Source organism: Cryptomeria japonica, chromosome 6 (assembly GCF_030272615.1).
Source record: "Cryptomeria japonica chromosome 6, Sugi_1.0, whole genome shotgun sequence".
Lineage (NCBI taxonomy): Eukaryota > Viridiplantae > Streptophyta > Pinopsida > Cupressales > Cupressaceae > Cryptomeria > Cryptomeria japonica.
In genome coordinates, this window is record NC_081410.1 from 430,529,063 (window position 1) to 430,545,172 (window position 16,110).

Consider the following 16,110-nt stretch of genomic DNA (forward strand, 5'->3'; position numbering starts at 1 on the left):
TTTTGCTTTTATACTCATCTCAATGCAATCTTATCCTAAACAGCAGGACCCAGAGAATAAACATCAAGTTGCCAATAATAATCAATTTGCTCAATTCATTTCATCAACTCGGCATTAAACAAATAAGATCCAAATTATTGATAATTGGTGAAAGGGGGGAAGAACCTGGTGGACCTTGTGGAAAATCAAACCCCACCTCCTTAGAAAAAATCAAAACCAACCTTGTTGCAAAAGATGTTTTTGTCTTTTTTTTTTAATTAGTGACATAAGAGTTGTTGAGCTGGCCGGGATTTGGGTACATACATTGAACTTTGAAAGATAGGCTATGGCCGAGTTTGAGGAGCTTTATTGGCGGTTTTGTTCATGTATTTGTTCACATGAATGAATGTACCGTGTAGGTATTTAATCAAGGCAAGAAAAAGCCTGCACAAGCTGTGCCGTTGGGACCTCCTGTTTATCATGCCAAACGAATAAACATACTCTTCCTGTGTCATGCCTTGCTTTCCATGCTTGTATTTCATGCTTAGTTTCCTTCTTGTAAGGCTCTGTATGTACAATATTGTTGCAGCGATCTCTGTGGTGGTGTTCTTTTTGTGTGCCTGCTGCTGCTGGGGCTGTGGATCGTCTTCTGCGATCGAGTTGCTCGGCTTGAATATATGCCAACTCTTGTCAAATTCATCGGTGAGTCTTCTACCGAAGTATTTTTTTACAGTTCTGGCTGTTAAATTTGGGCCTAGGGTCTCTGAACTTTCGTAGGATTTCATGTTTGAGTGGTTTTGAATAAAGGGTTGTAAACACAAATTAATATATGTATTCGTTTTCTTTTTTCTTTCTATTTTCGCCTGCCTTGAATTTAAGGGGGGATTGAATCGTTGTTTGACATGTTTAGGTAGGGTTTGGTCCTAATATTGCACAGTATGGTAGTTATGTATGCATTTATTTTTGTGGGTTCTTTGTAATTGGTGCTGGCCTTTACAATTATTTGGGTATTTGTAGTTATTTTTTTCTGGGTATGATCTTGTTGGTTTTATTTCATTTAATTTTGTTGCTTAGTGTGGGGGCTTCTGAGTAAGTGGTTTTGGGGTTTCCTTAGGTCGTTTATTTCCTGCGTGGGAGTTTTATTTGGGGTTTTGATTGAGTGATGTCGGTGTCAGGGTTTTATTTTACCCCTTTGCTTGAGATTTAGTGGGTTTTTCGAATTTGTCTTCTGTTTAACCGTTGTGGGAGAAGGAAATTTGGGGTTTCTTTTGATGTTAAAATTTTAATTATTTTGACAGTTGTGGGGTGTGTTATTTTTAATTTCTTTTAAAAATTCCTAGGAGCTGTAATATTACGGCTGCTTCTGTTTTTTTTTATTGTTATGTGATTTTAGGTGCCTGTTTTTGATTCGGTTGGCAGATGGTTGGGGAAAATTTAAATGGGTATTGAAGAAAATTTAGATCTGGCGATTATTTCGTTTTAGACCGATACCACTGGGTATTTGAGTTTGTCCTTGTGCTGCTTGTTCGTTTTGTAATTTTAGTGTGGGCTTTTGCCCGTTAAAATCTTTGTTTCGTATTGCACGCTTTAGCTCCTCTCACATGTCATATTACACCATTCTCCATTGCTTTCTTCACCACTAAACTAGACAGACTTAATTCAACTCTACTGTTCTCTTGTTATGCAGCCTAGCAAGCCTTAACTTACAACTTTTTGTGGCTCCTTTCTTTCATTAGGATAGTTATTCGTCTATCTTTGGTTTCTGTAGTTGTTTTGCACTTATTGACACTATTGGGAGTACCTCGTTTGTCTAGTTTTCCCTTCCAACATCTTGAACATGTGCATTGACTACATGGAAATCCTCTTACAGTGCTAGAAGCGGGTAAGATTATATCAGGGATTTTTTCAGCCCTCATTAGTGATTGTTTAGTTTTTCTTTTATTTGATTGCTTTATTGTGGAGGATTCTTACCATAGAAGCAGATATCTTCAATTAACGCGATATCTCCCAATATATCTTTTCTCGGCAGGGTCCCCTACATTTTCATGAAAATGTTGTGGAGTTTATCAAAAAAAATTATTTAACCATGACTCTGATCAAAATTTTCAGCGATATGTCACTTGTAATATTGCAATATATTTGTTTTTTTCCGTATTTAAGCCCCAGACCTGTGATTTTTGATCATTCTTCTGTGGAATCTTATATAAAAGGGTTATACACCCTGACCAGTGTAACTAGATGTTAAGATTTACAGCAACCATTAGTGAATAGCAGTTAGCTCTGTTGCCAAGGAAGAACAGCAATTATTTTGTTGTTATTTAAAAGGAGCATAATTATTGACAGCTGTGACGGCTGTGAATTGGGAACATGACTGTTATTGTGAATAGGGATTATGACTGTTGCCTTTGGCAACAGCAAAATTTGTGTGCATGGTTGTTAGTAGTCAAAACTGTGAAAGGTGGATGCAGCTTATGACATTTTTACCATTGTTACTACACCATAGTTGTTAGTGCTGCGGTTGATTTGCTATCATTTGTACTCATCAATGGATATTGTCATCACTTAATTTGTAAATATAGTTGTATTATTGAGATTGTTGTGTGGGAATTTTCATGTTACATATAAGGTCTTGATAATGCTATATCAGTTGAGATTGTTGTGATTGGTACTGTCATTTGACGTAAATATCTTCTGCGATTAGTAGTCTACCTATGGTATCTAATCAATAGCATTTTGTTATTATTGTGATTTGTTTTGTTCTTGATCGGTACAATGTTCACTATCATTTTTTATTAGTACCGTGATCAATAAATATGGGTGTCAGTATTGCTGCCATACATTATAGGAGATATTACTGATCATAATGATTGATATCTCTTGGTTACTTCCACTCTCTCACTATTCAATTAGAGTAGCTTTAAATGTTAAAATGTAAATTAGTTTTCAAAAAGAAAAAAAAATGTATAAAATTTTTCGATTCCAGATATTTTCCTGATAAGTTGTAAAATTCTTTTTTTTCATTGTACACTTGAGGAATTTCAGAGAAAGATAGTTGCTTCTTTGGTTCTCACCTGCTATTGTTTTTGTGAATATGCAGGCGATGGAAACATCTATTTTAAAGGACGTAAACGTTCTAGTTACATGGACTCAAGCTCTATTTTGTCTCTTGCTCCTTGCATGGAGAGACTTAGCCGTCCTTGCAAAAGGCCATATGGCTATGTTACCAAATTGCACAGAGAGACAAAGCTCAAGCAAGATGATAGAGACCTTATTGGCATGCTTCCTGATGAATGCCTCTATGAAATCTTCAGATGTCTTCCTGCAGCCAGAGATCGCAGTGCCTGTGCCTGTGTCTCTAAGCGCTGGCTTATGCTCCAGAGCAGCTTGCAGAGGAACGAAATTAAGAGATCTAAAACAAAGACCAAGAATCCTGGAGAAATGACTGCTGGAAACAGGTCAGAAAGTAATCTATCAGATCATGCTGGCTCAGTTCGTAGCAGTGAGAATTCTTTTGAAGAATCTTGTGATAATGGATTTGGTGAACTGATAGATGGGCAGTTAGTACCTATGGATATTGATTTAGTAGAAAAAGGAACTGCAAAGAAAGTTGATAGTGAGAAGCAGCCAAGCTGGGCCAGTGGGGATCTTTCTCGACGCTTAGAAGGAAACAAGGCTACTGACATTAGGCTTGCAGCAATTTCTGTAGGCATGGTTGGGAGAGGAGGGTTGGGCAAGCTCACAATTCGAGGAAATCATCCATTTCGAGGGGTGAGTGATATGGGCCTAAGTGCCATTGGCCTTGGCTGCCCAGCACTCAGAGTTTTAATCCTTTGGGATTGCCCCCTAATTGGTGATAAAGGACTGTCATCAATTGCAAAGGGTTGTCATCTACTGGAAAAACTTGATTTGCTAAATTGCCCTTTGATTGGGGACAAGGGCCTTGAATCAATTGCTGCCAATTGCCCTGGCTTATTGTCTCTCAACATAGAGTCTTGCCCACAAATTGGAAACAAGTCTCTTAAAGCAATTGGACAGCGCTGTTCCAATCTTGAATCTCTTTCCATTAATAACTGTGCACTTGTTGGTGATGAAGGGATTATGGCTCTAGCGTCAAACACAACAAAGCTCATGAAGGTTAAGTTACAGGCTGTTAAGGTTACTGACAATTCTCTTACTGTTATGGGGCATCATTGTAAGTCTCTGATTGAGTTAATGCTTGTGAGCCTTCCAAATGTTACAGAAAAAGGTTTCTCTTCTATGGGAAATGCATCAGGCATGCAGAAGTTGAAGCTTTTAACAGTTACTGCATGTCGAGGATTGACAGACCAGAGTTTAGTGATGGTTGGACAAGGCTGCCCCAGTCTGAAGAACATCTTTCTGCGGAAATGTGACTTTTTATACAACAAAGGACTCAAAGGATTTACAGAAGTTGCAGTATCGCTAGAAAATTTACACTTACAGGAGTGTAACATGATCTCTACTTTTGGTCTGATAGATGCTCTTGGAAACTGTAGTGGAAAGCTGAAGGGACTCGCAGTGGAGAAATGTAGTGGAATAACAGAGTGTGGAGATGTAACTGTGCCAATTCCTTTATGTGAATCTTTGAAGTCTGTCAATGTACGTTACTGCCCGGGTTTTGGAGATGGATGTTTGGCATTATTAGGAAGTGCATGCCCTCAGGTACAGTCTATTGATCTCAGTGGTCTTGTTGGAATAACTGATGATGGCCTTTTTGCACTTTTGGGGGGCTGCAAAACAAGCTTGGTGAATTTGAACTTGAGTGGGTGTATTGAAGTGACAGACAGGGCTGTATTTGTTATAGTGAAGCTCTTTGGAAAGAGCCTTCAAAGCTTAAATTTTGATGGTTGTCAAAAGTTGACTGATCAGAGTTTGAGGTTTATTTCAGAGTGCTGCTCAGTGTTGCAGGATTTGGATGTCTCAAAATGTGGTATTACAGATGATGGAATTGTGTCCTTTGCATTTGCAGCACATAATGCTTTAGATATTCTTTCTCTTTCTGGCTGTGTGCAAATAACAGACAAGTCTCTGCCTTTTATAGGAAAGTTGGGAGAACGATTGCAGGGTCTTAACTTGCAATGCTGCAGTGGGATCAGCACCAGGGCACTTGATTTACTTAGGTCACATTTATGGAAATGTGACCTCCTTGTTTGATTGGGATCTTGCAGATGCTTTATAATATTTGCAAGGGACCAAGTTCGTAGTATCAGCATCAAGAAACCGTGTTTGCAACAAATAGGTTGTTCAGATCAGTAAGGGCTTTTATAAGGACGCAGTGGAGAGGCACTGGACCTTATAGCGTCTTCATCGGTCTTCATCATGAAGGGTAGAAGTAGAAAGCTGCATGTTTTCAGTTTACGTAATGTTGCATTGTTTGGTGTTTTTGGGCCCATGTGCAGTAGGCGATGGGTTTTCTCATGTTCTGCTTTTTCAAGAGCTTAGCCATTTTTGCAGGTCTCTGGTTATACCAAGAGATCTGTTTATATGTTCAGAGGTCTTTCGAGATGCAAACTCTGGATACACGGCTAGCTTTTGTGTGCAGTTCACTTAAGGTTCACGTTGTACGTGTTTTTCACTTCGGTTTTTTTATAGGGCCTGGTTTTCTCTGTCAAGAGTAGTGTCAGTGTTTCCGACAGGCCTCATATTGACCATGTAGTGTGTGTAGCTTTAGTTATATACCTGTTTTTAGCAGTAGCAGCCTCTGAAGCTGATGGGTTTTGGTGATGGCATTGTAACACGATTGTCATAACAACTTACAAGGTTGTTTTTCCAAGCCCAGCTGTTACAGAATGTAATAATTGTGTTGCACTATAATAATAGATAATATGTTTGTCTGAATTGGCTTCACCTCTGTTGAACATCTGAAATTTGTTTATCTTATTGTATGGCGGTGGTTTATTTTTAAATTTATAATGTTTATAGATTTTATACAATTCCTGTAGCTTTCTTTAGAGAAATTTTTAGGATACGTCTTTAGTGCATTTATTCGAGTGACGAAGAAAACTTTAATCGAATAACTTTTTGAGATATATTTTTTTATTGTAAAAATGCATATATTAATTAAAAGGAAAAAAATGTACAAGAGAAAAGAGCAAAACTTCAAAGCCAAAAGGTCTGAAAGCAATACATAGAATCAGCTAAGACAGTTGAAAGCTATAGATTTCAATCGGAAACAAATTATCTTTATAGATCTTCTGTAATGATATTAAACATGATTTAATATGATCTTTAGTAAACATTGTAAGTAAAGATTCATTATGATCTTTAGTAAACATTGTAAGTAAAGATTCACTATGATCTTTAGTCATAGCTGTCAACTGAGGTTGTACTCTAGGTCTGGAATTCTAAATTGTTATTATGATTCTCTTTCAAGACTTTAGCAAGAGTTGCCTTCTCTAAAATTAGAGAATAAATAATGCATAATCACTTCTTAGAAGGAAAAGTACAAACACAAAAGAAATATCCAAATATATAAAAACAATACATAGGTGAAAAATTTCAGAGATCATATTCTGTGAATGGTGCCCCAATACATAGGTGAAAAATTTCAGAGATCATATTCTGTGAATGGTGCCCCAGAGACCTGTTTTTTGTCTAAATTTGGCTGAAATAACTGAAGGATAACATTTTTAACTTCGTTAATATCATATAGTGGGCTTTTCTGCTTGAACGGTTTGATTTCAACAGCTAGTAGATTTGTACCGAGGATTTTAGAAAATTTAAAATTGATTAATTTGCTTGTACGACTGACTTCTAAATTAATTAGAAAATCCTATAATAGAAACAAAATGTGTCAAATAGTCTTAAAATGTAATAATGTCTACCTATCCAGCTACAAACCATGTAATAAATAACAAAGCTAGAAATTGTCCTAGCCATCACCAAGGGTTTCTAAAAATACAACCATGTAATTACGAAACAGTAAGGATCTAAATGTGAAAATGAATGGTCCTGGAAAAAAACAATGCAATTCATTTTTAAGAATCTTTCGACTACTGCCTGAACCGGATCGTAATTATAAATGGATGAGGCTAAAAATGATTATGAAAAAGAGCATTCCTAAAATGACGTGAAGGACCGTTTTTGAATTGTGCTCGTGTCATTGGAGCACTTAAATGAGTTGGATGATGTAAAATGCAGTGGGGTGTGATCAGTCTGAACGCGTGCGTCCGTAGGACAACACGTCTGTTACAGTATGGTGGGAAAACGAAAGCCAAAAGCAATCCAAGCTATATAGAACGGTGGGGCCTAACACGAGACGATGCCATTTTCAACAGGGTAGGGGAGAGGAACCTATGGTTGTGTAGGGGAGAGGGGATAGCAGTTATATAGAATTTTGAAGTATTTCTGTTCTTTTATAAATGTGATCTAGATTCTTATCTATATTTAAGGTCTGAAGGTGGATTAATCAGACAACTTGGCAAGCAGGCGGTGTTCTTGAAATGAACTTTTAAAGATTTGACCAACTTTATCACGGAATTCTGTTGAACAAAACAATTATTATTCGTTGTTAGAACAGCATATTAAACTTAACAGCATGAATTTTTCAGTCTGATATCAACATGCATAGATTTTTTTTTTTTTTTTTTGACCCCTGAGATGTCTGCAATTCCCGCCCAGGCATTTTCAAACAGTTTTCGTGTCCCCGCCGTTGCGAATGGTGCAACTGCTGGGGATTCTGCTGCTGTGGGTAACGGTGGGGGCTGCTCTGCGCCCTTTACCGTTGCCTCGCCTCCTTTCTGTTGAGCGTTCTGTGTGCGATGCTCCCCAGGTGGTGGGTTGTGCTGGTTCCCCCCACGGCTGGTGTCCCTGATCCGGTTTTGGATTTGGACGCCCTTGCTACTACTGCTGATGCTCAGGTTAATAGGGACTCTCCTCATACTGGTGGTGCTCCTAACGACCTTCCTGCGGCTGCTAATGCTCTGCCCAGACCTTATTTTGCTGGGAATCGTAGCTTTGCTTGTGTGGCTAGATCTGCTGCCCATCCTTCCAAGGGGGTTCGTCCTCTTCCTTGTGCCAAAACTTCCCTCCTTGTTGTTGTGGTCTGTGGCCAGGAGGTTGTGGAGAATATCGATTTCTACCAACACAGTGCTTTGGTCTGCAGATTTGTTGGGTTTTGGCCTTCCCTTCCAGACCTTCATCATTGGGTGAGTGATTCTTGGAAGCCTTTAGTTGCTTATGACATTGAGCTTTTCTCTTGTGCTAAAGGCTTTTTCATTGCTTCTTTTACCTCTACTCTTGACCGTGATTTGGTTCTGGGAAAGTTGTAGTCCTGGGGGGATCGCTCTCTCTCTATTAAGCCCTGGTCTTCTTCCTTCAACCCCCTTACTGAATCTCTATTTGTTCGTCCAGTTTGGGTCCGCCTCCCCAATCTCCCCCTCCATTTTTGGGAGCCTTCTTTACTTTGAGGCCATCGGTACTCCATTGGCAGTTTCTTGAAGGTTGACGATGCCACGACCTCCATGGGTCACTCTATCTTTGCTCGCCTATTAATTGATGTTGACATATCTCTGGCCCTCCCTAGGGATGTGGTTCTTATGGTGGGGGATAAGCCATGGGCTCAACCGCTGGATTATGAGGGCCTCCCCTTTCGCTGTCGAAGGTGCTTCTCAACGGGCCACCTAACTTCAAACTGCTCTCTCTCCCACCGCAGAGGCGCTGCTACTTGGTGGAAGGACGCTATTGAAGACTAGTTGACAATTAATGCTTTTGACTCTATCTTGGTTGAATCCTCTCGAGATGAGGTGCCCCTTACTGCTGATGATGCCTTTGCTGAGGTTACTACTGTTGTAGACTCTTCTGTCCCCTTGGCTCCTACATCCGTTGCTTCTGATCCTCAGCTTCGCTCCTCTTGACAATTTTGTTCTTCTTCATCAACAGTTTGTTGTGTTTTTGCAGCAACAGTCTACTGGTGTTCTGCTACAACAGTCTGGCAGTGTCTCTGTGGGATCTCCCTTGCCTGATTTGTCTTTGAATATTCCTAATGATAGTGTTGCCTGGACGATTGTTTGTCGCAGGCGGAACCCCTTCGTCAAGTTGTGGATTCTCCCCACTCTTGAGTTGGGTTGGTTTGTTGATGGTTTGACAAGTGGGTTTGTTTGGCCTGTCTAACTTTGTTTGTTTGGGGTTTACACCCCTACTTGGTCTGTTTATTTCAGTTAGCCTGTTAGCTTTGTAAAGGGTTAGGGCCCTAGTTATCACTGCTTTATTTATCAAAAACATGCATAGATTTTTGGAATTAAATTGTGTAATGCTTAGTAAGATCAATGTTTTGGATCATACTCCACAATCCATTATCAATATGAAACTGAACTAGAGAAGAGAAAAAAATAATAACGTATTAAGAGAGAAATAGATAGGGGAGGACATTAAAATGAAAGCCGTTAAAAAATATTATGAAAGAAAGTCCAACACTTTGAATCCATAATAATAATGAGAAAGAAAGCATAAGTCTAAGGAATTAAATAAGAACCTAGAAATAGATAAATAGTTGCTTTTAAAAAAAGTAAATATCTACTAAAATCTAATGGAACTTATCTAAACAATACTCATAATATAGATCAAGAATCCAAATAATATTATTACCCCATGTCCGTATGCGGTCCCTATGTCCGTATGCGGTTGGTTTATTTTCTGTTTATTTTTAAGCAGTGAAGAGGAAAATTTAGAATCTTTTCCTACTTTTGTCCATGGGGTCACCAGCTCCACAAATTGCTGCACAAAAAGTTGACCCCATTTTAGGCTTTAAGCAATTTTTGTTAGATGATGTTGCAACTACACTAGTAGGCATGCATGCTAAATTTAATGCATGTCGAGTAGACAAACATTGCTTAAAAGTCATCATTGTCTATGTTACAATAGAGGTTTTGAAATAACTTTGATGATCTACTCTAGGCATGTACATTTTGCTTGAAAGTTTATAAAATCTTTAAACAAATAAATATTATGCATATTCTACATTATTTCACATTTGGCATGCATGCCTACCAAACATAGTAGCAAATTTAAAATAATGGCTTCTAAATTTAATGGAACATAGGAGAATGCTTTATATTTCTTGCTCATTGTTCATTAACCAAATGATTTTATTTTTTCAATTTTTAATTGAAAAAAAAGCCCTTAGCAAAAATATGAAGGATGAATCAAGAATTAGGAAAAATTGCCTAAAATTGCATTTTGAAAATCCAAATACCACAAACCATAGGTATAGCGGTTTATTTCTATGTTGGCATGCTTTTAGAGCAACAATTAATAGGCAATTACCTAGGTGAAAATGTAAGTCTCCACTAATACAAGAAATGAATACAAAATGACAAAACAAGAATGTAAAGAAAGTGGGCGTGGCTAGGGTTTTTGCCTATTATTTGCATAATTTTACTTCTCTTTGTTGTCTATCCTCATATAATACTGCATTTATTGTGAGATTATTATGCATAGATTTAAATGGCCTTAGTCAGCTTCAACCTAGTAGTTTATGCTAGTGTTGAAGGTTTGGCAACTGTGAACAATAGATCCTCTAAGTAAGCATTCCTAGAAATTTGTACCAAAATTCTTTCATGAGATATGCCTTTTGAAATTCCCGCAGATGTGGTTTTCTACTTTGGAATTTGATTCTATGTGTCAATGGCTAGAACAACATACTCTTATTGGTTATTTTGTGGGGAAGTCCCCCTTGAAAGCATGCTAAGAGATTGGGTTGCCAAGATATAGGCCCCTCACAGGGTCTACCTTGAGGCTGTTCGAAACCACACTAAGGGGTTTTTTCTTTTTAATTTTGCTAAAGTTAATCATGTCTATGCTATTTTTCAACATGACCTTTGGTATGACTAATCATTTCTTTTGGCCTTTCAACCTTGGATTTGAGTTTTCAATCTTAGATGATAAGAAGCTTCATGTGCCTGTCTAGCTTGAGTTCCCTAGTCTCCCATGGTCATGTTCGCATTTTCTTCATATTATTGCTTCATCTTGAGGGAAGATTATTTGTGTTGAGCCAAATTGTTTTTATCAAGTTTGACCCCAAAAATGGGTCTGTGCGGAAGTAGATTTATCATGAGATCCTAAGGAATCAATTGATATTTAAATTGGTAGCCTTTGTCATACCAAATGAGTACTTTATTTGAATTTGACAAATACTTATTTTTGGTGCTAGTTGTCAAAGCACAAATTCAAAGATTGCTCATTGGTAGCTCCCAATGTTAATGTTAAGAAATAATGCATCAACACCTATTTTATTTAATCTATTTCCTACATAATCTATAAGAGAAAAGAATGCATACAAGCTTACATAATAACCATTATGCATACATAAAATAGACAAGACACGATAACACGGGATATATCTTGGGAAAATCCCTCAAGAGGGAAAAAACTAGCCTCAAGCCTCTCCTCTACATCCTCCAAATACTAAATAATATGATAGCTTAGTCACCCAACCGTCCTTAACCGCTAAACAATATGATAGCTCAGTCACCCAACCATCCTTAACCACTAAACATGTGCTTGCTTATATATATCTAAATAAGCTCACACAAATACAACCAAGTGGTAAAGCATAACCATGTGAACAAAATACCATTGAACCCTCATTTAACATTTTTTTTTATATTAAATATAAAGAATTAATTGTACATAAGTTTAGACTTATCAGTATAAGGCATGATTAATCAAACCCCAAGAAACAAAAAGTAAGAGTACCGTGCAACCCTTCAGGACAACATGTGGTATATTTCAATACAAAAAGACGGAGATGTCCTTGTACAATATACAACTACATACAATAGATTCTAGACCACTAAATTATATTACTTCTGAACTGCATCATAAGTCAAAAAGGGAAATCCTGTGAAAAAGAAAGTTGAATCACTATAGATTCTTGTTTTTGTTGTACTCATCCATGCCCCTCTAACCCAATGGGGGGTCGATATAAAAAATCTCTTCATTCGAGTTAACAACCTCCATGTTCAAACATCCTCTCAGATTCATGGAGAACTTGACACCTTTTTGCTTCTCTTGTTTTCCATAGGTTGCTTGCCTTTATACACCTTCAGATCGTTCTCATCATTATATTCTTTGACAAAAACTTCCCGCCCTCTTACAAAGGGTGTCCACTCCTTACTAACTTGAGTCCATGTGTAGCCATATGATATTTCATATGTGTACATCCTGGTGGTGCCATCTTGTAAGAATATTTCAAATACGTGCTTAGACATCCTCATGGCAAATGTCACTTGCATAGCAACATTGTAGCAAATGAATCTTCTATGAAACTAAGTAAGCATCCTACTTTTTCCTTGAAACTTATTTTCATTTCTAAGAATCTAAATTTGCCATAAAATCTCATTAGCGAGAAAAATCCAGAAAAGGTTACAACCTTTTTTAATACCATGAATGAAGCCATAAATAATTTCTGGGCAATATGCCATCGATGTTCCAACCAATAATATTAAAATAAAATTGATTCTGGATTTCTTTAGCAATAAGACATTCAAAGAAGATATGAATAATAGATTCTAGTTTCCTGCAAATGTTAAATGTATCACTATCATGCTAGTTATTCTAATATGGCTATCTCTGGAACTATAAAAGCCATTTGAAATATTTCTTCTTGGGCTCAATGTTGTTGTCCCGAAGAGTAGTAAAAATGTCTTGCCATTTCTGGTTAGAGCAATCCAAATGCCAAGCATTATTGAGATAAGCAAACAAATCATTTTTATGACATAAAGAATTATAAATTAATTTGGGCTTAGTGTTTAAAATAAGAGTGCCATAAGACCATCTGCAAAGTTAAATTTGTCGATATCTAAGGAATAAGGCTTAGAGAGGAGAAGACTATAAGAAGCCTCTCTAAGGACAATATATGTTCTCCAATTAGAAGGAGGGAGGTCAAATTTTTTATTGAGAGTAGTTCAATATTTCATCTTGAAACATTTAATGCCCTTAAAGTACCAACCTTTAGTCGAACACCCTTGTAAAAGGGCAAGAGGCTTACCCTTATGGGTAAGATTCCACCAAATAGATCTCTCACCACATAAAATATTGCCATACATTACACAATTCTATTATGGGTAACTAGACTTCTAATGGATTCCCATGCCTTCCAAATAGTTTTGAAAATATTGGGGCCTAGTAGGGAAACAGGGAAGTGACCAATTATTAAATCACTAAAAGGGAGCATCTTCCAAGATTTGGCTTGCTTGAGAACAACAAGTCTACTATTATTCTCGACAAGAATCTTCTAGGGCTCATCACCATCTAAGGCTTGAACCTCCTTTAATATTAGGTACTAGGTTTTCACTTTATTAATAAATTTATCCAATATTAAATTAAATATATTTTCCCAATGTGAGAGCCCACATTAAATATATTTCTCAATGTTACACACAACACATAAAGTGGCCCTAAGAATGTTAACTCCTAGTGGTGCATGCCCATCTAGGTCCCCTAGGTGCACCCCACACGCAATAATAAAATAGACATTATGCAAGGTGTACAACACCTTATCCCAACATTCTCCTACTTTTTGCATACATTGCATAAGTGCCAATCTATCAAATACATCATCATTTCCATATATGAAACCACACGAATCTCCAACATGCTCTCATGCCCCATCAATATACCTACAATAAAGTGACCACCATCTCAAGAAAGAATCCTCCACAATGCCACCTATGGAAGAAAAGGAACAAGCCAAGGTGAATATACACCAATCCAAGAACACAAACATTAAATCTAGCTTGATCCCAAATGCTCCAAGTTATTGTCATTAAGAAAAATCCACAGGATCATCAATGACATATAAAACACATTCCAATACATCCAACCATCCATATCTCTTAGGTATAAACAATATTAAAGTAAACTCATTCCAATCACATATCAACCAAGTAGTTGGTGGAGTTAGGTGTATCGCGTATATTGCCCAACATGTAGGGCGGTAAATGTTGAGGCCCTAAAATTGAATGATAGTTTTTGATCTTTCTTCCTCAACCCTGGGAATCATAATCAAGCTCCTTGCAAACCTTGTCAATGAAGAACATACATATAGGAACTCTCGTTGCATAGGTAGTATCAAATCTAAAAATAATCTCAAAGGATATCGATTCTACCAACACTACTCATATCAAGGTGCAATAAGTAATCATTTAACAATGTAGTTCCAAGAACAAATACAATGATCAACACATGCAACCCAAATAGTTGCATACTCTCTCACAATATGTTACCATCATCCCAAATCATATGAACATGAATCTAATGGAAGAACCCATAGAATAGAAAACCTTTAAACCATAACCTGTCCTTCTACCAATGCCTCAAAGAAGCAATGTTGTGTCAAGTTTGATGTTTTCCAAAATACCCCAAATGAAAAGCCATAACAACACCCAACTCGTTTAATCTCATAGATCAAACAAAAATATATATCAAATTCAATAATGTTGACATGGATGTAACCCTCTCAAATCAAGAAGATAAAACTCATAATAACCATTTCAATAAAACAAAGCATCCCAATAATACATCTCCTAAGGTCCTCATAATGACATCATAATTTCAACTCATATCCACAAGGAGATAACCAATGGCAAACATATCTCAAAATTAATCCTCGAGAACAAACCATATATCCATAGCTCAATATCCATATCTATGAAAGATAGGGCATAAATATAATTCACCTGAAAGGAAGAATAGGCAATACAAATCTCTCAAGTAGTAATACACCAAGTAGACCAAGAGTGGGGATCGATAATGCTCATCTAGGATAACCAAGTCATCATGAATCACTCCAAGAACAATATGCTCTCAAGTCGATACCAAGTGTAAGCTCCTCAATATTCCTACTAAAACCACTAACCATCTCAACATATGTCTCTAATCACAAGAGAACTCCAACCTCACCTATTTCTCCAAGTATCCATGAGCACCTATAATTGATCAATCCATGCCAAAATCCAAATACAATATAGCATCATCATAAAGGAATACACAATGATCATGTACTCAATACAAGGAGAACGGATGAAGATCAATGTCAAAGCTCCAATAGTTGAATCAAGAACATAAAAATTGCATCACAATCTAATCATCTCCTAGGAGATTAAATACTCCAAGTGAACATATCATGGTATCAAGAGAAACATGTCATTCCAAAACTCTAATCTAGAATCGAGAGTGCACCATGGCACAATAACAAACATACTTTGAACCAAAAATCACTTATCAAGTTGATGAAGAATAAAGAACACCTCAACCAAACACTCTATAAGTCCTCCATGGCTCCAAGATGTCAGCATCTCCAAACATAATGAAGATAACCGTCTCCTACCAGTGAAATTTCAAATGTGAAAGACCTTTTTGGTGTAATAAGATCTAAGACCTCCTACAAACATTTGCAACACTAAGAATATTATCCATCATCAAATGGTGATCCACATAACTACCAATGACTCCCAATAAAGCTTGATACTGAGTCACACATGACATCATGGTAACCATCTCCTAAATAAAGATCGTCCAAGTCTACAAAAACACAACTTAAATGTCAATAACGCCAAGTGAAACAAAGATCTCCAAGCCAACAAGATAAAATTGACAATAAACCATTAGGAATCAACCCTACACCGCCAGTCCATCACTGTCAAAATATCTGTCTAAAATGGGAAACCGATAATTTAGAACCAAGCTATCATGACATCGTGATAAACAACATGCTACAAGTCCCAATAATTGACTATCTAGGTTCTCTAATCATCCATGCTCTAACCTCAAAGAAAACATGTACCAACACACAAATGACCACAAACAAGGTCAACCAACAAAGTTTTAATCAATATTGACTCAATCTGGTGAATATAGATAGTACGTATCTAAGACATCCCACCAACTAAATAGGTGATTAGCCCACACAACTGCATAAATCATAGATTCAAACATTGAAACATGCAAACTCATCATCACATTAGTAATTTATAAACTAAGATATAAAAGAGAATAATCCTATAGACCAAATGAATCAAACCCAAAATCAATTTTAGATCTTATTTTTAAACATGTCTACAAATGAGTAACCATAGTCAAGGAACCTTGAACAAGCATCTAGGAGATCTACAA

The 16,110-nt window shown here is 37.1% G+C and overlaps 1 protein-coding gene across 1 annotated transcript; it reads left to right on the forward strand.

Annotated features, from left to right (window-relative positions):
• The first annotated feature begins 256 nt into the window (after window positions 1-256).
• On the forward strand, window positions 257-5,835 carry LOC131044160 (EIN3-binding F-box protein 2). The gene is made up of 2 exons (XM_057977431.2): window positions 257-681; window positions 3,077-5,835. Exons 1-2 carry the CDS (start codon window positions 657-659, stop codon window positions 5,149-5,151), a joined length of 2,100 nt encoding a protein of 699 aa, XP_057833414.2. The 5' UTR covers window positions 257-656; the 3' UTR covers window positions 5,152-5,835.
• The last annotated feature ends 10,275 nt before the right edge of the window (window positions 5,836-16,110 follow it).

What these genes read in the sequence shown, in the direction of transcription:
- LOC131044160 (XM_057977431.2), top strand. Translation starts at nt 657, where the DNA reads ATGCCAACTCTTGTCAAATTCATCG. An exon ending in AACTCTTGTCAAATTCATCG is followed by an intron (nt 682 to 3,076) that starts GTGAGTCTTCTA and finishes GTGAATATGCAG; the next exon opens with GCGATGGAAACATCTATTTT.